General features: G+C 55.4%; 1 protein-coding gene across 10 annotated transcripts in view; it reads left to right on the top strand.

The window, feature by feature from the left end:
* The window catches only part of RREB1 (ras responsive element binding protein 1), a 179,389-nt gene that overhangs the window by 94,997 nt on the left and 60,621 nt on the right, over positions 1 to 23,771 (top strand). For 9 of the 10 annotated variants that reach the window (XM_070074451.1, XM_070074453.1, XM_070074444.1 and 6 more), the window contains 5 exons: positions 8,296 to 8,399; positions 12,010 to 12,130; positions 12,664 to 12,876; positions 17,205 to 17,294; positions 18,236 to 18,399. In XM_070074451.1, coding sequence (XP_069930552.1) covers positions 12,706 to 12,876; positions 17,205 to 17,294; positions 18,236 to 18,399 — 425 coding nt within the window. In that variant the 5' untranslated portion in view covers positions 8,296 to 8,399; positions 12,010 to 12,130; positions 12,664 to 12,705. Of the gene's footprint in view, positions 1 to 7,696; positions 7,857 to 8,295; positions 8,400 to 12,009; positions 12,131 to 12,663; positions 12,877 to 17,204; positions 17,295 to 18,235; positions 18,400 to 23,771 lie in introns of all 10 variants that reach the window. The other variant, XM_051855857.2, reaches the window with a different exon arrangement.

Below are 23,771 nucleotides of genomic sequence, written 5' to 3'. Positions count from 1 at the left end.
TTGGTGGCCAGTTGGGAAGTAAACCAGCAGATGGAAGACCTCTCTCTTGTCTCTGCTTCTCTGTAACTCTGCCTCTCAAATAAATAAATCTTCAAAAAACAAAAAAGTAAGGGAGCTGTCCACTGGAGTTTATCTCCCCTTCCTGGCTTTTCTTCTTGTGCCTTGTTCCGTTTGCGGGGGTTCAGAGGCTTGCAAAGGGATTCTGTGTCTCTCAGTGTTGGGCTTGCGACGCAGGAACCTGCATTTAACAGCCTGAAGGTGTGCTCACAGCTTCATATGAGCCTGGTCCAAGATAAATGGGCAAGCATGCTTGGGAACAGCTTCAGCCCCAGCCCTTTGTGTCAGGCTATGGCACCCAGGAGACCCCTGGGGGGTGCGGCGGCTATGGACTGATCACCCTCTGGCTGGCACTTCCTCCTCCCTGATGGGCACGCTGGCTCGCGGGAGCTGCCTACCTCACCGTCAGCCACGTGGGTTTGCCCAGTTGGCTTTAGGAAGCTGTCTCCCTTTTTCGCTTGCCTGTGTTTCTGGTTGGTAGGCTGGCAGTAAACACTGGCCAGCCGCTGGTATCCCAGAGTGCTTGTTTTGCTCTGTAGATCCAGCGCTGGATGCTTTAAGGTTCTTAGCGGGCAGCTTGGGGAGGCAGGGGAAGGAAAGGAGACAGCCCCTGGGAGCGGGGTTCATCAGCTCCCCCAGCACAGTCACTCTCAGCTGACGGTTGGTAACGTCAGATTCCCCGCTGTGAAATGTTGACCACAGCTGGCCACTTTTCCAGTGGGCAAGGAAGGGCAGCTCCTCCTCCCCGTCCCCTCCCCCTCCCCCTCCCCTGCCTTCTCTGAGCTGTCAGGGGAGAAGCCTTTGAACACCACTGTTTACCTTTCACAAAGTCATGTGGGGTTTTTCAGGAGTGTCGCCTTGAATTCTGGGAATGTGAAGACCCACTCCAAGGTTAGCCACCTGCCGTGGGCTGCTCGGCCTGCACAGGGCTCCTGTCTGTGCTGCGCCCTTGTCCCCAGGCAAGGCCAGCCTGGTGACCTGGGGGCCTGTGAAAGACTTGCAGGATGTTGCCTAAAACCCTGCAAACGGCTGCTGAACCTTACCCCAGCTTCTCCCAAAGCCGTAAATGTCACTGCCGGTCCTTGCTCTACTTCACACAAGTGGCCAGAAGGGCCCAGCTGAGTTCAGATGCTGCCGTGGGGAGGGGAGAGAGGTCCTTGTGGGTGCTGGTAGCACACACCTCGTTGACCACACACACGTGAAGCTGACCAGGATGGTGGCGGCGGAGGGGTCGTTGAGCATGGAAGGGCACCAGTGGACTTGCGTTTCCTATGAGACAGATTATGTTTTTTTAAATTGTCCAACCCGTGGGCAGGCGTAGGAGCAGGTGAGCACTTTGAAGGGCAAGGTTGCATAGCGTAGCATCCATAGCCGGAGATGCAGGCACCGTGCTGCCTGCAGAGTGTTTTAGTCCATGTTCCTTGGATTTCTGTAGTGAGGTAGGGAGAGCAGGCGTGCCTGGAGGCACTTCGCAGGAACCGGAAGAGCAGAACTGGAGCGTCACGGCCTGCATCGGGGATGGGTGTCCATGTTCATGTCCAGGTCCATGTCGTGGAGTTGATTCACTATGCGTTTTTGTGACAGTTGTCCTCCACATGCAGGGCCTGGAGTGGGTTTTCAGGAGTTCTCTTTGTGGTGCAGTGGGGACAAGTACAAAATTTTGGAGTAGAATCCTGGCCCTGCCCGTTGCCAGCCATGTGGTATCCTGGTCACTGTACCGCCTTACAAGATTGCGGGGGAGAATTGAGTACACGCGTGAAAAGCACATGACGCCTTTGTGGCACGGAGTGTGTGTCCCAGGCAGCTGAAGCCCCTGGTGACTGAGGAAGAGGGGGCTGTAGGGGGGATGTAGCTGGGCACATGCTGGACTTGTAACCTGCTTCCCCCACGAGCAACATCCGCTCAACCCAGGTGTGTGGTCATGGCCTCTGCCATGGCCTCTTCCCTGGACCTGGGGGTAGGGGAGGGTTGCTGCGTGGGGGGCTCCCTTCCTCACACTCACACGCAGGCCACGTGGCTGCTCACCCCTCACCCCCACCCCCCAGCTTCCCTGGGCAGAGCCAAGAAAGATGCAGGTTTCTGCTGTTAGGCAAGAAGGTGATGAAATCCCCCGTGCTGGTGGCCAAGCAGAGAAACAGTGTTGAAGGGAAGCCTGGCCTGCCCGTGAGCGCCCGGGGACTCGCTCTTCCCACGGCCTGGCGCCAAGGCTGCCTGGGTCCCCCCTCCCCGGGGGGGGGGGGAGGGGGGAGCAGGGCACTGTGTGACAGATGGCTGCCAGGTAGCTTCGTAAGTCTGGCAGCGGTCGGAGCCTGGCAGGGAGACGCCTTCCCCGAGGAGAGCTGCAGAGCGCCGACCTGGCTCCTCCGGAGGCCTCGCGTCCCAACGGCTGCGCCTGTGGCCGGGCCTCTGCCCCGCTTCCTTCCTCTGAAGAAACGAGGCGTCCACGGCGGCGCGGGGCAGGGGCCTCTGCTGGCGTCTCCGGAAAGTCGCCCCAGCCCTTGCGGCAGCTCAGAGCTTAAAGGTCCCGTTTAATCTGGCTGACGTGGCCGAGCCCAGGCAAGGGACCAAGAGAAACTGGTTCCCCCGTGGGTCCTGCTGCTCTTCCCTCATCCACCCCCCTCCCCCAGCCTCACTGCATTCCCTGAGAGTGTGCTCTAGGTGAGACCGCGGGGGCACCTGCTGTCTGGGTTGCGGTATGTCCGAAGCCGTTTGTCAGGCTGTACGCAGGGCTGCCTTCCCTGGAGGTCATGCTCTGGTCACCTCTTGCTGTCTGGGAGGAGCAGAGAGGGTGTGGTGAGATAAAGTGTCCAGGGCCACCAGAAGTGCTGGCTTGAGGCCCTCCCACGGCACCTTTAAAGGAGCTGTCTGGGTAGCAGCAGCGTGGCAGGTGCTCTGTGTTGGCCTACCTGCTCTCAGAACCCGGGGCTTGGCCACCCACACCGGCTGGCCCTGCCTGGCCTGGAGCTCAGCTGCGACGTGTCCTTGCCCCCAAAAAAGCTAGAAATAGATCCTGCACGGGGGACTCTCCCTTCCCTTCGTTATTTTCTTGTGGGGCTGTGACCTGAATCTGGCTCCGTCGACTTTGTACTTCTTCCTGGAAGGAGGCTTCTCCGAGACGCCTTGGTTTTACGTCCCCCTTGCTCACGAGCTGGTAATCCCGGCTGGGGCGTGTTCCGTGCAGAGTGGTCGCAGCCAGAGGAGTCCGACTCAGCGGATCTGGGATGGGGCCCGAGCACCTGCGTTTCTTCTTCCTTTTTTTTTTTTTTTAAGACTTCTTTCTTTGAGAGGCAGAGTTACGGAGAGACAGATCTTCCATCCACTGGTTCGCTCCCCAAATGGCCAGAACGGCCAGGGCTGGGCAGGGCCGAAGCCAGAGCCAGGAGTTTCTTTGAGGTCTTCCTCGTGGGTGGCAGGGGCCCAAGCATCTGGGCCGCCCTCCACTGCTTTCCCCAGGCTGTTAGCAGGGAGCTGGATGGGAAAGAGGAGCAGCCGGGACTGGAGCTGGCACCCGTATATGGGATGCTGGCGTTGCAGACAGAGGCTTTACCCACTGCACCACAGCGCTGGCCCCCAGCGCCTGCATCCCTAACAGACTGCGGGGCGGCACACCCTCGGCAGAAGCTGCTCTGGAATGTGGAACACGCGTCTTTCCTGGCTAGCAAGTTCCGCGCCTATCCCCTCTGGCAGTGCTGGGCTGTGGCCCTGAGTACAGCCCCCCCCCCCCCCCACTCCGCACGCCTGTCAGCGCCATGGTCACCAGTGAAACCCCCAAGGTCCTGAACCAGCGTGCCGGAGGTCAGGGATGTCACCTCCGTTTTCTACTTCTGAGCTGTTCAGCTGACAGCAGGTTTGTCGGGTTGTGACCCTGGGTGAGGTGCGGAGCATCTGTCTTCTGGTGGCACTACGCTGGCAGGTTCCCCCTTGGTTAACCTCACTGACCAGGGCAGACCGTTGTAGGATCTGCTTTGCATGGCTTTCGCCTCTGCAGTGTGGCACTGGCCCCCGCCCTCCTGCCCAGGCTGCTGGTGGGCTGGGTGTCTCCGCTTGCCCCACCCAGCGACTTCCTCTTGCTCTAGCACAGGACCGGCTGTCTGGGATCTCAGGCAGAGCCTGGGGGCTGCCTCCTAGCCTCCCTTCCTGGTCCCTGCTGCATCAGGAGGGGCCCCCGCCCCAGCACAGCTGGGGCAGTGTCTGCACACGTGTGTGTGCTGTGCCGGAGGTGGAGATCCTGGGCAGTGGCGGGGGTGGGGTACGCCTTCCTGCCCGGACACAGGCAGGCGTGGAGGGCCGGGCGCCCAGCACTGCAAGGGCAGTCATGATTCAGAGCAGGAGGGTTGCAAGTCAGAGAACATGACTAAGGGAGCGCGTCTGTGCTCTCACGCCCCGTGTGCCTGGACTCACATTCCCTCCAGAAAAAGCTGGGGTGCACAGCGGCATTCACGTTCTTCTCCCACGTAACAGCCCTGGAATCTTAGACCCATCTGTACAGTGGGCGCGATCCTCTTAAAGAGCCCACGCACGTGGCGTGGGGCATGTAGAGATTGTTAGCCGCGATGCTTGGGCGCCGTGGCACCGATGGAGGGAGGTGTGTCCTGGGTCAGTGGGGACTGAGGAGCTGTCACGTGGTCTGCGGCCAGCAGGGAGGGGGCTGGGGAGGATTGTAGGCGCCTGTCCCGAGGGAGGGGTTTGTGAGCAGCCAGGGCCAGAAGGTAAATGGAGGCCAGAGTGTGACCATTTGCTGTGGTCTTGAGGGACCCAGGGTAGGGAGGCGGTTTGCAGCGCCCATGACAACCAGAGAGGAGGCCTGCATGCAGGTTGGCCTCACAGGGTGGGTGGGGAATCCTCGTCACCTTCTGGCATGCCCCCAGCCCCCCCTTGTGCTTGGGGCCTGCGTCCTGCGTCCTCGCGTGTGGGGCCTGCTTGGGTGCCCACGACGTGCGGCTCTGCGCCTGAGCTCTCCCAGAGCCCATGCCAGTCAGAGGCAGGGTGGGGCGGGTGACTTGCTGGGGTTGCCGCCCTACCCAAGGCACAGGCTGCACCCCAAGCCAAGAAACACATCCACTTCCTGGCGCTTGGAGCCACTGTCCTAGCTGCCTGCGCCCTCTGAGCACGCACGAGGCCGCCCTGGTTAGCAGGGACCGTCTTGCCGGGGCTGAGCAGGCATGGCCGTGGCCCATCGCCGGTCTGGTGTGGTGCAGCCCAGCCATGACTCAGCGGGTCCTTGTCTCTGCTGCCTTCCCGGCTCCCTGGGAGCGCAGGGCCGTGTGAGTGTCTGAATTCCTCCTGGGCTGTCTTGGACTGTCCTAGGTTGGCCTGACCGGTTGGCCAGGCTGCTCCAGGGAGCGACATGGCAGGCGTTTGCAGCTGCACGGAGGCTCAGTGCTGCGGCCCTGTGTCAGCTGCTGTGCAACCCACAGGGCCTGGCCATCCTCCCCCTCTTCCTCCTCACTGCACCCCACATCCCGAGGACAGAGTTTAGATTTCGCTTTCGTCCCCCTAGGGTGTTCAGAAGCTGGGATGCAGCCCTTGGCTTCTAAACTGTCTTCCCTTTATCTCCCATCTCCCGGTTGCTATCTTGCTGGACCTGGAGACAGCCTCCTTAATCTTCTCTCCCTGGCTTTGCATAGCATTGTCCCTTATCTCCTCAGGGGCTGGGGGCTGGGCTCCCCGCCCCGCCTTCCCCCAGAGGGACCTCTGCCCTCTGCAGGGCTTAGCAGGAAGCCTGGGGGAATGCAAATCTGGAAACCCACCCACCCAAGCCCGCATTTCACCTACAGGAGCCACCTGGAGCGCAGCAGGTCGGGTAGGTCAGGTTGGGTAGTATGGCAGTGAGGGGCTTCCTGGCGCTTCTTCCCGGAACTCTTTAGTGCTTTTCCACTCCCCCAGTTCTGTGTGGAACCCACAGCGAGTGGGGGAGTGACCTTTCTGACCCGGCTGGCTTGGCCATTAGGTGCTCTCAGTATTCAAGTGTGACCTACATCAGGGGTCACAGGATGGACAGGTCACTCAAGGTCAGGTCTCTCTTCCTCTAAAATAACCCTCTCTTCCTTCACTGTGGTGCCCTGTGTGTTTGAGGGAAACTGCTTGGTGGCTTTTAAATTTACTAATATTCGTTTTATTTGGAAGTCAGAGAGAGAGCTTCCCTCTGCTGGTTCACTCCTGCAATAGACAGGGCTGGGCCAGTTTCATCAAGTCTCGCATGTGGGTGACAGGGACCCAACCGCTTGTGCCAGTGCCTGCTACATCAGCAGGAAGCTGGAATCGGGCACAGAGGGACTTGAACCCAGGCATTGCAGTATGGGATGTGGGTGTCCCAGGCAGCATTAAAAGTAGCATGCCAAAACACCTACCACCTTTTTTAAAGTGTTTTAGGGGCTGTCATTGTTGTGCAGTGGGTTAAGCCGCCACGTGAGGTACCAGCATCCCCAGTGGGAATGCAGCCTCCGGTTTGCAGCCCGGCTGCTCTGCTTCCTGTTCAAATCCCTGCTGATGCTTCTGGGAAAGCAGCAGAAGATGGACTGAGTGCTAGGGTCCCTGCCACCCATGTGGGAGATCCAGATGGGGTTCTTGGCTCTGGCCCAACCCTGGCCCTTGTGGCCATTTGGGGAGTAAACCAGCAGATGGAAGATCTGTCTTTCTCTGTTTTTTCCTTCTCTCTCATTTTGCCTCTCAAATAAAGTAAAACTTTTTTAAGAAATAGAATTTTTTAATTAAATGGAGGAAGCAGGTTCAAGTTTTAATGGGGAATGGACGGGCATAGTTATTTTTAAGATTTATTTATTTATTTGAAAGGCATAGCTACGGAGAGAAGGATGGAGTGGGGGGAGAGAAAGAATCTCCCATCTGCTGGTTCACTCCCTAAATGGCCCCCATGGCCAGGGCCAGGCCAGGCTGAAGCAGGAGCGAGAAGCTTCTTCCAGATCCCACATGGGTGCAGGGTCCCAAGCACCTGGGCCATCCACTGCTGCTTTCCCAGGGCATTAACAGCTGGATTGGAAGTGGGGCAGCTGGGACATGAACTGGTGCACAGATGGGATGCTGGTGTCACAGGCGGTGGCTTTGCCCGCAACACCACAAGCACCGGCCCCTAAACTTTCCTTTTTTTTTTTTTTTTTTTTAAGTGCTTGATTTACAGTGGGTATCCTGAAGGCTTAGATGTGTGGGGATGGGCTGAAAGGATGTTTTGTTTGTCCACTGCTGAGAACTTCCTACAGATCTTAATAGAGTTGATGTGATTCACAGATCAGCAGTGTGGGTCACATGTCAAGTAAGCGAGGGTTCTCACCGTGCCGTGCCCAGCTGGCTTGCCAAAGGCAGATGTTGGGGTAAAGTGGGGGCGTTTTACTGTAGCTTTAAAGACCTGGGAACTCTTCAGAGGAGAAAGGCACCAAGACAGGATAGAGAGTTGAAGCTGCGTGGTGGCGAGGGGTTGAGCGGGTGCTGGAGAAACTGTTGAGGAGCTGTTTCCAGTACAAGGGAGTTGGAGTTATCCCAGCCCTGGCTGACCCACGAGGGGGGTCCTACCTGCCCGCGGGGCAGCCCAAGGGAGAAAGTACGCCAAGCAGTTGTTTCTGGACAGGTGGCTGTCTTGGGGCCGGGCGGGAGGAGGTTGTTCCAGCGAAATCTTCTGGTTTTGCAGCCTTGGGCGCAGCTCAGAGATGCTGGGCTTGAGACCCAGGGAGGACGCGGCCGATTGCTGCGGCTCGGAGAGGGGCCACCCAGGACTTGGAGGCCCTCGGAGCACGCGCGGGCAGCTGCCCTTTCAGGTGTCCTCTGCACCTCCCAGCAGAAAGGAGAAGGTGCGCGTTTGGTCCTGCGTGACGCGTGGTAGGGATGCGTCCCCTCCCTGGGGAGAGAATGGGACGACCTGTCCTACGTGTCACTCCCCCCTCGGGTGCCACGAGCACTGGGTGCTGTCTGATTCTTCCCATCCACCCTGGGGTGTTGGTGGTCAGCCATTGCTTCCCACGCTGTGCTGCCCTCGACGCTGCCCTCGACGCTGGCGGGGTTGGAGAGTCGGGGAGGAGGGGTTCTGTCTGCGCAGGGCGTGTTCGGCCCCACCCGCACCCGCTCGGCCTCTGTGTTGGGGCAGCTCTGGGTGCCGTATGCCACGGTGCCAGCAGCTGGCTTGTAATCGCATTCTGTGACTCCTGGTGGAGTTAACTGGAGGAAAGTAGAGATGGGATCATCTTCCGTCTTCACCACCTTTTGACATCTCCAATTCTTGTTTTTTTGTAGGTTGCTGCAATTCTCTGCTCCAGCGGTGGTAGCTTTGAGGTGTGACCCTGCGCACATTTGGCCCCCGCACTAAGGAGGGCAGTTTGATAAGACCGAGAGAACAGGTCGGTTCAACTCTGGGCTTTGCTGGAATCACAACAACAACGAATGTTGAGTCTCGCCGAGCCCTTCCCCCGCGTCCCCCCGGAATTCTCCTCTGCCTTCCCCACTCCTCCTGCGGCCTGGGTGCACAGTGGTGTGGAGGTCCCCACCGCCACCCTCGACTTCCTCATCCCGGGGCCCCGGCGTGAGCTGGGGAGTCTCAAAGGGTTTGTCCACGGGAAGCTACGTCTCCCTTGCCTCCAAGTCCAGACTGATGGGGTGGGGGTGGGGTAAACAGTGGAGCACTTGGTTGTGTCCATCGTATCTGTGGCCTGTGTGTTCCCAGGCCTCTCTCAAGCCAACTGGAGAGGACAGTGCTAGGCCCGGGCTCAGGACACATACCTGCATCTGTGTATCTGCTCACCTAACAGCTCGTGGGGTAGTGTGGTGCAGAGGACGCGGTGCCCAGGACAGAGTGACAATCCTGGGACTGAGTACCCATGAGGAGAAAAGTACTCTGTTCCGCTGTGAAATGACCTCTCATTCCCTGGCACCCAGCTTCAGAAAGCTGAGTCTTCTTCCCTGGGCTGCCTGTCCCAGTGGGGTCGGGGTGCAGACCCTGCGGTAGGCCAACGCGACCGACCTGCGGCCGCTTGCCTGTGGCTAGATGAGCACAGGTGAGCCTTAATGTTCGGGTGGGCAGTGAGCCGCCTCGTGTCGCACAGCTGCGTCTTTGCCTCCTGCCCGCTCCGTGGTCCCGACGGCAGAACCCGAGAGCAGGCTGGGCAGTCCTGTCCCAGCTCCTCGGCGTCGGCTCCAAGACGCTTCTCAGGGAGTCCCATGAATTGTGCCTTTAGAGCAGGCACAAGCATCCCTCTTGGGAAACACAGCTATCTACCAACATTTAAAATAGTAAAAGGAAGTACTCGTAGGTGAGCGAGGCGTTATCAGTGGGTGGCGTCTCACTTTATCCCCAAGGAGGAAATAAATTTAGCAGATTTGTCTTCCTGTCCAGACAAAATGGGAAAGAGCCCTGCGTGGCATTTTCTCAAGTGGGATAAGCTGGCAGCTGGCGGCCCGGTGTTGGGTAGCCATGCTCTGCCTTCTATATTTAAGCCACTTAGTTTGCAAGAATGTGTCTTCCGTATCAAAATGACAGTGAAAAAAATTCTTTCCAACCATGGGGCTCTCTTTAATATATTGTTGTCAGTTTGCCTATTGAATATTTCCCTCCTTCCTACTTTTATTCTTTACTTAAAAATAGAATTAGGAGATATTTTTTGTAACTTATGATTTTATGTTTAGTCCCAAAAGTGTTTGCTCTCGTCTGCTGTTACATTTGAGTGAATGCTATCATATTTTTCCTTTCTACATGTAAGACGAAAGCAAGACCATCGTCCAAACCCTTAGACTGTTAGCAAGGTGTATTTTCTCTGTACTGACATGATTACAGTGAGGGTAAGCCCTAGTCAGTTGTTATCATTTTCTGTTTTTAACATTTTCTGTTGGAGTTATGGGGGAGATAGACGTTAAAGTGCTGAACATATCCATTTGTAAATCAAATTCATAATTGCACGGAACTGTATGATATCTTGTTAGTGACAAAAAATTAGGGTGTATATACACATTTGAATAAATGCACTTAGACTCCATTTTTTTCCCCTAAAGAGAAACCATTCAAATAAACTCTTTTTAAATTTAAAAAAAATTTTTTTATTTATTTGAAAGGCAGAGTTACAGAGAGAGAGAGGGGGAGACAGACCTCTTCCATCCACTAGTTCATTCCTCAAGTGGCCACATTGGCCAAGGCTGGACTAGACCAAAGCCAAGAGCTCAGAGCTTCTTCTGGTCTCCTTCCACTGCTTTCCCCTGGTGCACTAGCAGGGAGCTAGATCGGAAGAGGAGCAGCTGGGTATTGAACCGGTGCCCATATGGGAGGCAGCCGCTTAGTCCACTATGCCACAACACCGACCCCCCAAATTAACTTCCAAAGACAGCTGAAAATGGGAGGTTCCGGAACATCTCTAATAATGATTCAAGTGGGCTGCTGCCATGGGGGAGCTTCAGGGAAGACAGGTTTGGATTTCCTCCCCTTTCGGGATGGCTGGGGTAGACAGGCTGGCTCCTGCAGCGTCGCTGTACGTGGCCTGGGGGAAACTATCCTCGGGCTGTCTGTGCACGGACGGCCCACCCCGCTTTCTGTGTGTCTGAAAACCCAGGCCATGTAATGTACAAATAACAGAGGCTCTGCAAGTTCAGGGGCGTGGCCCTGGCAGCTGGGCTCCTGGGTGACCTCTAAGGCCATGGTGGGGTCCCTCCTTGTCACCTCATTTACTCCTGAGGACCCCCCGAGGGCCCTGCCCCCAAACACCATAAACTACCAATTTGGGGATTGAGTTTGTAGCACCTGGCTTTCTGGAGGACACATTGAAACCATACAGAGCAGCAAGGAAGGCACAATCTTTTTTGTCTCTTGATTAAAAAAAAGAAAAAGAAAAGGTTGTCTTTGGGCCTCCTGGTGGGATTTCAGCCCGGGACCCCTGAGCTGGGCAGTACGTCCCTGTCTCCTGGCCCCCCCCCGCTGTGCTGGTGGACGTGCGCGCCTGGGCCAGCCCTGGGTGCCGCTGCTTGTCCTATCCTAGGTCCTGTCTCAGAAGCTACAGGAGGAAACCACAAGGAGTCATGCTGTTTCTCGTCATTTCTGAGCCTCCTCTCTAGAGCCGAGATGTCTTAGGCGGCTGTGTAGGCTGGTGGGGTCTATTGGCGGTCCGTTAGCAGCTGTGTGCCATGTACATGATGGGATATTCAGGCCGTGTGGCTGGCAGGGCGGGGAGTGGGCTACACGCTCTCCTCCCGGATGGGCTGTGTGCTGTGGGACCCAGGCTCTTGTCTGCAGTGCACAGAATTGGAAGCCGAGACGTGGGTAAAGGCTAGAAGAGAGTTGGATTCACCTGAGAGTGAGCGGCACGCCACAAGGTCCCGGCTCATCCTTGTCGGTGAACTGGAGGCACCGGAAGAGGAGTGGGGTGCTTTGGGTGGGGTTTTCCAGGAAGGGGTGGGGATTTCCAGGAATTTGGTGACTGTCCAATTTCTGGGTGTTTTTGTTGTAAGTGTCAGGACGTCAGGTGTGCCGTGAGACTTACGGGCTAGACGTCACCTCTGGGTGCAGGCGGCGGCCATGCTGGATCGACTCCAGCCGCACCTGGGGCAGAGGCTCAGCAGTCAGTGATTTCAGGTTGCTGAGGGGCGTGGGAGGAGTTTAGGAGCAGCCCTGGGGGAGGGCGTGCTGACGCGTGTCCCTGCCAGTCCCACCTCACACTGCCTGGCCTCTACTGAGTGTCTTGGATCACTTTCTGGGTAGCAGATGAGGTGGGCCCAGGGGCAGGCTCTGAGAGTCCTTGTGGGGCACGGGGACGCAGTAGGGAAGCCAGTGTGGAGTCCGCACACCCCGGGCTGTGGGGGTGGCCGTGGCAGAACCGGAGGGGAGGCTGGGGAACATTTCTTAGTGACGCGTCGCCTCTCGCTGGCGCTCGGTGCATTTTCCTGATCAGAGCTGAGGTCACGGCAAACGTGTCGGTGTTCTCTCTAAATAAAAGACGCGGGCTGAATCTTTTACCCTTGTCTCCCTTGCAGCGTCAACGAGTGAATACGAAGAGAAGCAAAAAGAAGCAGGCGCATACTCATTCCTGCTCCACCGGACGATAGCTATAGCAGGGAGCATTTCCTAGTGTGTCAGTCGGGGCGGAAAATGGAGGTAACCGGCCGTGGGGGTGGGTTTCTCTCCATTTCCTGGGGGCGTAGGTCTCTTACCTACTTCGACATGTTAAGGAGCCAGGTTTTGGTCTTTTGTCACTTTGAAACGTGGTTGTCATTCTGACAGCGCTGGCTTTGGCCTCTTAGAAAGCGTGGATGCCACGTTGAGAGCGCTGTGCTGCACCAGTGGCTACACACAGCCTGCATCGCTTGTGTTGGCTTTTAGATCTGGAGCGTCGAGGTCGCAGCACCTGTGCACAGGTTGTTAGGAAGCTGCTGGCTCCATGGCAGCCCCCTTGCAAAGTTAGGGAGGGCAGAGACCCTGACTTCAGACAACACAGACCCGCAGAAAGGAAGCAGGGTCCGTGATGAGCCTTTGGTGTGCCTTGATTTAGATGAACGCTTAGATAGGTCCAGATATGAAACGTGGGCTTGCCCTGGGGAAGGAGAGAGTTAGAGTAGGCCTGGCCAGCACCTGGCTGAGACCGAAGCCTGAACGACCATGGGATCACAACCACGGTTTCCGGTTTTCAGTTCTATGGCAGAGGCTTCTTAGAAGCTTAATCCCCTGTCCCAATGACGTCGAGGTCGCCCGTTGGCCTGGAAGGTTCAGATCTGTCTTCCATCAACACCATGATGTCAGCGGTGATGAGCGTAGGGAAAGTCGCCGAGAATGGCGCCAGCCCCCAGGGCGTCAAGTCCCCTGCAAAGCCTCCGGGACCAAATCGGATCGGCAGAAGGAACCAGGTAGGCATCCGTGTGCGGGGCGGTGACGTCTGTGGGTTCAGTGAAGGTCTGGGCCACACCCGAGGCCCATGTCACTTCTCGGGGGGGAGGTCTCTGAGCCGGGTCAGTCCCTTCCATGGAGATGTACTTTGTGGCAGCAGAAGCATCAGAGAGAGCACCCTTATTCTTGGTCCCTGGCAGACTCCTGACTGATGCCTGTGCCATGGTGTAGTTTGTTTCCTATTCACACGGCTGGTGGCCTGGGTTTTCAATGCCACCTCCTTGGTTACTTATTTATTTTATTTTTCAAGATTTATTTCTTTATTTGAAAGTCAGAGTTACACAGAGAGAGGAGAGGCAGAGGGAGAGAGAGAGAGAGGCAGGTCATCCATCCGATGGTTCACTTCTTAGGTGGCCGCAACGGCTGGAGCTGTGCCGATCCGGAGCCAGGAGCTTATTCCGGGTCTCCCACGCGGGTGCAGGGGCCCAAGGAGTTGGGCCATCTTCTACTGCTTTCCTGGGCCATAGCAGAGAGCTGGACAGGAAGTGGAGCAGCTGGGGAACCGGTGCCCATATGGGATGCCGGCACTTCAGGCCAGGGCGTTAACCCACTGTGCCACAGTGCCGGCCCCTTGTTTATTTTTATTATCTTCAAATTAGGTAGCCAGTAAGGACTGCTTGAGCTGGGACAGCCGCTCAGTTTTCCACCCTTGAAAACACATGGAATTTAGCGCTGGATTATTCCACTTAAGATGCTGGTTAGTCATCTGGAATGTCCAGTGGGCCTGGGACCAGGGGGACGTGGGAGAGAGTTGGCGGTGGGCAAAGGTTGGGAGGAAGGGCAGACGCTGATGGAACTTGTCAGTAGCGGCCGATGAGGCACTGTGGAAAAGCTGCTCCTCTCTCGAGGCGGCACGGGCAGGTTGAGGCGGGAGGCGGAGGCGAGTGATTGCTGTTTCTTCCGGATCTGCAGGGTACGAGTTGACTTCCTCGTGTGTCATTTCTGGTGTACCGGATTGAATGGGGTTATCTCAAGCCCGTGGTGGGGAGTGGACTTCTGGGCTTGTCCAGGTCCCAGGGAGGGCTGGACCAGAGAGCAGTCCTGTTGGGCTTTTGTGAAGTAACCATATCTGTTACTGGTAAACTGAGACTGCGCCTGGACAGAATTGCCTGGACACATCGGTGATGGTTTTCTACCAGTTCTTCCATCCTTAACGAAGCCTTCTGATACAGCTCGCCCTCCGGGACAAGGGGTGCCGGCCATGCAGGAGTGCACGTCTTGCTCAAGGCTGAGGTCTTGCGGAGCCCGGAGGGGTCTTGGCGCTGGAGCACTGATACCTTTCTCTCTCTTTCTCTCTTCCCTCTCTCTGCCTGCCTCTTCCTGTGGGTGTCCAAGAACACGCTCAGCCTCTGCGGCTGTGGCCCGAGTCGAGATGGAGCACTAGCTGTGGGAAGAAAAGGTGTACTTCCGCTCTCGCGTCACTGTCCACCGCCCATCCCTCCATCCCCCCCATCCACCCCATCCATCCCCCTTCCCTGCTGTCTGCCCAGCTCCGACCTCAGCCGGCCCCCGTGCCAGGTGCTGATACGGCCAGGCCGAGTGAGACCCACGAGAAGGGTCCTCCTCGCCCTTCTCTGCCGGGAATGAGCGGAAGGGAAGAAAGCTCTCCCTTACATAGCAGAGGGTTGGCTCCAGTCCAGGCCCCGGCCCCTTCCCGGTTGATCAGAGATGGTGGCTGGGGACCGTGCAGGCTGCCCGCAGCCCCTCCTGTCCCTGCCTGCTGGGTGGAGGTCACTTCTGCAGGGTGAGGGAGCAGGTGGGCAGGTGTGCCTGGGCCTCGTCTCATCCACTCCTGCCGCAGGGATTGGGAGCTCCGAGCCCGAGGAAGCCTGGTAGATGCCTGCATCGTCTAGGACAGCGCAGGGCAGGTCGGGGCCCCCTCACCTGTGAGCGGACAGGGAGGCACTGCGAGGGCCTGGGCAAAGCCCGTCAGAGAGTACAGAGTCCAGGACAGATCAGCCAGGGCTGCCGGATCGCTTTATTGTGGAATGGCTAGTTATCACATTAGCTGCCAACTGTATCAGCCCAGGAAGCCTGCTCCTTCCACCAGCACGGCCGCAGTGACCGGTTCACGATTCCACGGGGCCCCTTCCAGCCCTACTGATGAGGGGCCAGGAGGGGTGTCTTTGCTCAGGGGGCAGTCCTGTTCCCAGAGCACCTGGGGTTTTGTGCACCTGCGCTGTGGTGCGGTTCCCAAAGCCCTGTGGCCAGCCTCAGCACAGGTGTGCCTGTCCGTCCAGGATCCACTCCAACGCCAGTGCCAAGGCCCCTACCCCCAGCGGCCACAGGGTCTTGCGTGTACTTCCAGGTGAACTCACTGTGCCTTCTTGAAAACAAGTCTCTCATCAAGAGGCAGGCCGTTTGTGGACTTGATTTCGTAACCTGTATTTATAACGTACGAGGGAGTCTGGCCTTAAAAAACAAATTTTTTAAAAAATATTTATCATTGCTAATTTACAATTGAACAGAAGTGTCCAGGGGTTGGATTTCTTGGTTTTACCTTGTCGTCCGGCCGGCCGTGGGACGTCCCTGTTACTACTGTGTCCTGACGTTGCTGCTGCTTTGTTTCCCGCAGTGCAGGTCCTTGGCCGCCCTTTCCTGCCTGTGGTTGTAGAACTGGGCCTGGGCCACGTGACCCCCCCCCCCCCCCCCACACACACACCCTTTACCCTTCTGAGGATTCGCAGTGTGTAGGGATCTTTTTTTTCCCCCAACTGTCTCTGGAGTGTTGCACCTCATTAGAGTTCACTTTCTTCATTTTTGAAAACTCAAGAGTAAGCAGCTGTGTGGCCTGCCTGCTTCTGAGAGCCAGTCCCACAGAGGAGAGAGCGGAGAGACGAGGCAGCTACAAAGCAGACATCATCCTGTGTTCACTCCACCCATCTGGCTTATGGTGCCATTTGTTTTTATGGTCTTCAGGGTGATTTTTATTTTCATCATCTCTCATGAGCAACCACAAGTGTGTTTCCTTTCTGTGCCTTGGGGTTGAATCCTTTTTTTGGGTTGAACTTTATATAGCATCGTGGTTTAGGTTATTGGGCTCCTGGGCACCTGGCTGGAGTTTTAATCCTGAGTCTGCTACTGAATGGTTCTCTGATTTGGGGCAGGTTTCTTGCCTGGCTGGAACCTGGTTTCTTTGTCCAGAAAACGGGATCCGTAACCGTGGCAGCGGGGAAAACCTTGACCTATCTAAATACACAGAATTTAGCACATAGTAAGTGCTCAATAATTGCTGTTACTTGCCAGGAACAGAAACTCGTGCGAATGAGCGCAAGTGCTCGTAAACTCAGTTCTGTTGAAAGACGTCTGTGGCCAGGGTTCCCGGCCCTCCCTGGCCCTCCCTGGCCCCCGGGGGCTCCCAGGTGGGAGCCCAGGCATCTTCTGCAACCACTCTCTGGCTTCTTGGGCCCGGGACTTGCGTGAGAGCTCCAGGAACTCGGGACCTTGCCGTCCCCAAACCTCGGTGCCTGTGAGTGTCAGCGTCTTCTGGGGAGCTCATGAGACGCAGATTTCTGGGGTTCACACTCTCTAGCCCTCCCCCTCCCCCTATTATTCTGAAAAGCCTCGTAAGAATCCAGACTAGACACGTACGATTCCAAAGGCTCCCCAGGGGGTCTGCTCACGTTTGAAAACCCGCTGATGCTAGTCCCTGAGCATCCTCATGGTAGGAAGCTGGAGTCGGGGGTTAGAGCCAGGAGTTGAGCCCAGGTGCTCCGCGTGGGACGTGGGCATCTTTACCCCAAGCCCCGCCCACCTCTGCTGTCTCACCCTGGCTTATGAGCAGGGTGTAACAAGTGCTGTCCATGAGCAAAGCAGCCCTGCTGTGCTCATGCCAGGCACCGAGGGCTCCCAGGAACGTCCTTACCTCTCCTGTGTTCCTGGAGACCTCAAGACGCTGTAGAAAGTAGTCCCCCGAGCCCGAGGTGGACCCGGGGACAGATGCGTTCCTGTCCTGGCTGAGCCGTGACTTGATCTGCAGTGACGAAGTTGGTGGTTCCTGCACGGGCAGAACACCGTTTATTGAGCACTTACTGCACACTGAGCCGGTGCTCTTACCTGTGTTGGTTAACTCAGCCTGCATCACAGCACGATTTGGTAGGTGCTGTGACGTTTCGCATCTTGCCCACGAGGAAGCTGAGGTAGACAGGAGGGCGTCTTGCCCAGCGTCAAACCTGCATGGCCATAGACTGGGGCTCTCAGCTGTCTAAGACTCGGGGCTGGTCACGGAAATAGAAGACAGTTGATTCCTGTGATCTGAAGTTCATCTTCCCTTTTCATCTCTTTTCAGGAAACGAAAGAGGAGAAGTCTTCCTATAACTGCCCCCTGTGTGAGAAGATTTGCACTACTCAGCATCAGTTGACTATGCACATCCGTCAGGTTGGTGCTGCCTGTGTGTGTGTGTGTGTGTGTGTGTGTGTGTGTGTGTGTGTGAAAGAACCCTGCCTTCACAGAGGGTTCCGGCAGGTGAACTGTGGCTGCGCCGACCCACACTGGATAGCTTAATGATCCCAGGGAGCGGTGTGGGCATAATCGTGGTCTGGGTCAATACAGAATGCAGCAAGCGTCTAGTTCCCTGCTCACCTGTGCGAGCGGAAGACTACGTGGTGTGTGGCTCGCCAGTGGGAATGGAATCTCCTTGCAACACGTGAGATTGTAGGTGTCCTCCCCTTTACTCTGCTGTACACGCAGGTCCTGCAGCAGGGAGTGCTTCTGGCCTTCTCTGTTGTAAGATGTGTCCTTCGCCCTCTCCTGCGGAGGTTGATTGATGGTGCGTGAGCACAGAACCCCGGCTATTAAGATCGCAGCATACTCCTCAGTACCCGCGGGAGCTTGAACTTGGATGGAAGTGTCCCTTCTTCCCATGTGTCACGGGCCAAAACCCTCTGCTGGGTGCAGGTTTCAGTTCCCTCTTCTCCGCCAGCAGGCCTGAGTCATCAGACCTGCGGAGCGGACGTCGACTCCCCCTGCGAGGACCCTGCTTCCTGTACTGGCCTCGTAGCTGCGTGCTACTCAGAGGCGTTGATACATGCGGTTGGCTGATGAGAGGCACCTGCCCCGTTGCTGTGCCTCTGTGAGCCTCGCCATGGAGGCATTTCACAACCGGAGCATGGGGATGGAGGAAGATCTTACAGAACACTCCGTTTGCCTGTGTTCCTGGTAGACTTGGGCCCTTTGGGAAGATACTTCTAATGAAACGGGGTGGGGAGGGGGGAACCTCATGAGAAGCTTCCCTGGTCTGCAAGGAAGCTGCAGACCTCATTTGCAAAGCGCTGGGCCTGCCCTCCTCGAGTGACCACTGCTGTAAATGCTTCCCGCAGCACAACACGGACACTGGAGGAGCTGACCACTCGTGCAGCATCTGCGGGAAGTCGCTGAGCTCGGCCAGCTCCCTGGATCGCCACATGCTGGTCCACTCCGGCGAGAGGCCTTACAAGTGCACTGTGTGTGGCCAGTCTTTCACCACCAACGGGAACATGCACAGGTGGGTGTGGAGTCCTTGGCCCGGGCGGCTGGCTGGCAGGCCCCCGGAGGTGGATGGAGGGTCTAGCGGCCGCCCGGCCATCAGAGGGCTTTGCCTCAGGGTCCGCACCATTCTTGAGTCTGTCCCCCTCTCTCAAAGCCAGAGGTGGTCTTGTTTGCCTGTGTCATGTCCAGGGAGTCAGAGGTGTCTCGTCCTGGGAGACACAGGGTCCGGGCTGGGTGTGTGGCCCTTTGGGGTCTTCAGGATGAAACACAGCCATTCCCCTCTGCTGGTTGGAGTGTCTTTCTTTGGGTGCCAGAGATGGGGTCCACTCGAGTGGCATTCCTGTAGCCTTGCTGTTTAAGCACTTCTTTGCATATGCCTACCAGATGCGCTGTGGGCCTTTGCCTCAAAACAAATGTCTGGGCTTTTCATAGAGTGGAAGTGGCCTGGAGCTCCAAGCTAAGAGAGGAGATGATGAAGAAAAAGAAAACTGGCAAAGTCAGGGAATTCCTTCTTAAGATTTATTTTATTTATTCGAAAGGCAGAGTGACAGAGAGAGAGAGCGAGAGAATATGAATCTTCCATCTGCTGGTTCCCTCCCTAGATGGCCGCAATGGCCAGGCCAAAGCCAGGAGCCAGGAACTTCATCTAGGTCTGCCATGTGGGTGCAGGGGCCCAAGCACTCAGGCCATGTGGGTGTGGGTGCAGCACTCAGGCCGTGATCAGCAGCTTTCCCAGGCCATTAGCAGGGAGCTGGATCAGAAGTGGAGCAGCCGGGACTCGAACTGGCATCCCTGTGAGATATGGGCCCTGCAACAGGAGGCTTAACTCGCTGTGCCACAGCGCTGGTCCCTACACTTGCCAGAGTTTTCAAGAGGGAGAAAAAAAGTACTCAAAAGATCACCTCAGCAAATCAGGCTCTTTTTATTCTCCTATATTCCTTCCCGGTCATGATCGTCGTCTTTTAAAAACTTGAGTGATGGTTTTTATGTGTTTATCTCAAACAAAAGCTTTCATGTAATGATAGTCACGTGTCACATAACAACGGAGACACTTGGCCGAGCATCCTAAGAGTTCCCCTGATAACCGGGATGGGGCAGGTCAGCTGGTGGACGGGGCCGTGACGCGGTCAGGGGACTCTGTAACCACCAGCGAGAGGAGGCTGCTGCCTGCGTCGCACGCACCCAGTCAGCCAGGAGCACGCTGTGAGTCACGGTAAATCCCGCAGGGGGCAGGTAACCCGTGCCGCCATCGGTTGTTGTCACCCTGGGTTTACACCAGCAGTGCTGCAGGCCGTGAGAGTGTGGGCACCACAGTGGCTATGGCATCTCTGGGTGATAGGCATTTTTCAATTCCATTGTCATCTTCGGGGACCACCGTCATCTAGGAAATCCATCCTTGGCCGAAATGTGACCCTATCGTGAAATGCATACGTTAGCTCTGTTGGTGATGGATAAATTGTCAGGCGGCCCAGTTTGTTCCACCTGGAGTCGTTTTGTGCATCTCTCATGGTACACTTGGGGCACACAGCTGGGGTGCAAAGTGGACTTGAGAATCGGGCCTCTGAATTCAGCTTTCAGCTGCCACTTGTAAATTTCCACCCCGGGCAAGTCATTTCACCTCTTTGTACATCAGCTTCCTAATCTTTAAAGTGAGATTTTTTTAAAAAGATTTATTTATTTGAAGATAAGAGTTACATGAGAGAGGAGAGACAGAGAGAGAGGGATCTTCCATCTCCTGGTTCACTCCCTAAATGGCAATGACCAGAGCTGGGCCAGGCCGAAGCCAGAACCCAGGAGCTTCCTCCAGGTCTCCCATGTGGGTGCAGGGCCCCAAGCACTTGGGCCATCTTCCGCTGCTTTGCCAGGCCACAGCAGGGAGCTGGATTGGAAGTGGAGCAGCGAGGATACAAACCCATTGCTCAGCTGGCATGCCGGTATCACAGGTCACGGCTTAATCTGCTACGCCACAATGCCGGCCCCAAAATAAGATTTTTTAAAAATACTGTCTACTTTTGGACTAGGAGACAGTGAACAGTTTTGGCCATATAATACTCAGTAAATGGTATCTATCATTCTTATTACTATTTGCATTTCTGAGTTAGGCTGCAGTAACTAAACGCTGTAGATTTCTCAGTCTCAACTCCTAAAAATGAGGTAGAACGTGACTCATGAAAGGTAGGAATATTTTATTAAAGAATTCTAATTAATTGTTTTGCTTTTTTTTCCTTCATATAAATATCAGTCCTGATGGGTACTTCTCTTTGCCCCTAATTTCTTTCTTAGGGGTGTGTTTGGGTGTTAAAAGAAAGTGAATAGGGTCACTATTTTTTTTTTAAAGATTTATTTATTTATTTGAAAGCCAGAATTAGAGGGAGAGACAGAGATCTTCCATCTACTGGTTCACTCCCCAAATGGCCGCAGCAGCCAGGGCTGGACCAGGCCCAGGCCAAAGTCAGAAACTTTATCCACCTCTCTCTCCCACATGGCAGGTACAGGGGCCCAAGCACTTGGGCCATCTTCCACTGCTTTCCCAGGTCATAAGCAAGGAGCTGGATTGGAAGAGGAGCAGCAGGGACTGGAACTGGCGCCCATATTGGATGCTGACACTCTAGGTGGCGGTTTAATTTGCTGAACCCCAGCACCGCCCCCAATGTCACTTTGTCTTTGTTTTGGCTTTTGTTTTGTATTGTTTTTAACCACCACGATGTCCTGTTGGCATCCTTTTTCCTCTGTTCACGTGTTCTTCTTCTGTCCTCATTTCCTGAAAAACTCCTGGTCTTTTCCGCATTCGCTGTCCTCTAAGCATGGTCCAAAAGGTGTTGCCTGCTCCCTGCTTGGGGTACTTCCCCGCCTCCCCCAGTGTCCCCGCCCAGGGTAGCTCCCTGCGTGGCTCCCACGTAGTGGTGAGACCCCTCCAGGCTGTCCTGGCCCTGACCACACTGCTCTGATCACCGTGAGACGTCGCCGGTCCTGGCCCAGTGGCTCATGTGGAGACCATGTGTGTGGCTGAGCAGATGCACGTATCAGACACACCTCACTGTCCCCCTGGCGTCCTGCCAGCGGCTGACCCAGACAGCCCTCGGTGTGGCCCTGCAGCCCTGGCTGCACACTTGGCATGCATTTCATTTCTTCACGTTTTTATTGAGATACAGTCCGTACACCACACGTTTCACCTGTGAGAAGTGTACAGTTCAGTGGGCTTTAATTTCTCTTCTTGTCCAGTATTAGCCTGTTGCATGGCTGTGCTCGTTTCGTTCTCTCCGAGTGCATAGACGGTTGGGTTGTTCGTGTTGTTTGGCTGCTAGGAATAACGCTGCCGGACGACGTCTTGAGTGACCTGCGGCTGCATTTGTGTTGGTGACACCGGGGAGCGGAATAGCTCGCTCCTGCGGGAACTCCATGTTCAGCGTTTTAAGGAACCGCCCGCCTGTGTTCCCGTGCGGCTGCACCTCTGTGGATCTCACCAGCAGTGTGCGAAGGTTCCAGTTTCTCCACATCCTTGCGGGCACTGTCACTTCTGTTCTTTGCTAGCAACCACCCGAGGAAGTGTGCATGGGGTCTCCTGGGTTTCATAGCTTATGATCCATTTTGACTTGATGCCTGTGTATCGTATAAGGGAGGGGTTCACATGAGGCTTTTGCCCTATTTGCTGAAAATTTTCTTTCCCCGTTGAAATATCTTGCCATGCTGGTCGAAAGTCATTTGACTCTGAAGGTAAGGGTTCGTTTCTCCTGCTCCCTTGATGTGAATATCTGGCCTAAGACTGGTACCACTGGGGCGCTGGGGCACAGTAGGTTAAGCCTCTGCCTGTGATGCTGGCATTCCATATGGGCGCCTGTTCAAGACCCGGCTACTCCACTTCCAGTCCAGCTCCCTTCTAACGCACCTGGGAAGGCAGTGAAGTGTGGCCTCAATCCTTGGGCCCCTGCACCCAAGTGGGAGACCTGGAGGAGGCTCTGAGCTCCTAGCTTTGGTCTGGCCCACCCCTGCTGTTGCAGCAGCCATGTGGGAAGTGAACCACTGGATGGAAGATTTCTCTCTCTCTCTCTGTGTCTCTCCTCCTCTCTCTGTATCTGTGCCTTTCAAATAAGTAAAAATTAAATCTTTGAAAAGAAAAAACTGATACCATCTTGTCTTGATTACTGTAGCTTTTTGATAAATTGTGGAATGAAGAAGTTTGAGTCTTCAACCTTTATCTTTTCCACAGTTGTGTTGGCTTTGCTGGCTGCTTACTTTCCGTGTGAACATTAGCATCAGGTTGTCAATGTCTGCAGAAGAAGCAACTGGAGTAATTACAGGGAGTGCATTCAATCTGCAGGTCAACTTGAGGGTTTTGCTGTCTGAACATTATTAAGTTTTTCAATCCAGTTACAGAACGTTTTTCCATTTATTTAGATTTTTCTAGATTTCTTTCAACAATGTCTTACAGTTTTCTGAGTAAAAGTTTTATATTTACTTTGTTATTTATTCCTATTTTATTCCTGGCGTGGAATTGTTTTCTCATTTTTCAGTTGTTCATTATAAGTATATAGATAGACTCAAGGGTACTTCAAATTGTGTATAGAACAATGGAATCAAGCGGCCGGTGCTGCGGCATAGCAGGTAAAGCCTCTGCCCGTGACACCAGCATCCCATGTGGACACCATTCAAGTCCTAGCTGCTCTACTTCTGATCTGCCTCCCTGCTAATGTGCCTGGGAAAGCAGTGGAGGATAGCCCAAATGCTTGGGCCCCTGCACTCATGTGGGAGACCTGGAAGAAGCTCTTGGCTTCGGATTGGCCCACTCTCAGCCTGTTGCAGCCATTTGGGGAGTGAACCAGCGGATGGAAGATTTACACCCCCATCTCTGCCTTTCAGATAAATAAATAAATGAATCTTTTTAAAAAAAAAAAAAAAAGGGTGGCCGGCGCCGTGGCTTACTAGGCTAATCCTCCACCTGCAGCGCTGGCACCCCAGGTTCTAGTCCTGGTTGGGGCGCCGGATTCTGTCCCGGTTGCCCCTCTTCCAGGCCAGCTCTCTGCTGTGGCCAGGGAGTGCAGTGGAGGATGGCCCAAGTGCTTGGGCCCTGCACCCCATGGGAGACCAGGAGGAAGCACCTTGTTCCTGGCTTCAGATCGGCGCAGCACTGGCCGTAGTGGCCATTTTGGGGGTGAACCAACAACGGAAAAAGGAAGACCTCTCTCTCTCTCTCTCTCTCTAACTCTGTCTGTCAAAAAAAAAAAAAAAAAAAGTTGTGCACCACAATGAACTTACCTGTGATTTCTTTTCCATGGCCTCTTTGAAGCATCCTCAAAAGTAAACTTCCCTGTGGATCCGACCTGCTGGTTCCTTCTAGTAGTCACTGAGTGTGTTCTTTAGGATTTCCGTGCGTAGCATCCTGGCATCTGG

Source organism: Oryctolagus cuniculus, chromosome 5 (assembly GCF_964237555.1).
Source record: "Oryctolagus cuniculus chromosome 5, mOryCun1.1, whole genome shotgun sequence".
Lineage (NCBI taxonomy): Eukaryota > Metazoa > Chordata > Mammalia > Lagomorpha > Leporidae > Oryctolagus > Oryctolagus cuniculus.
This window is presented reverse-complemented; position numbering and strand designations above follow the sequence as displayed.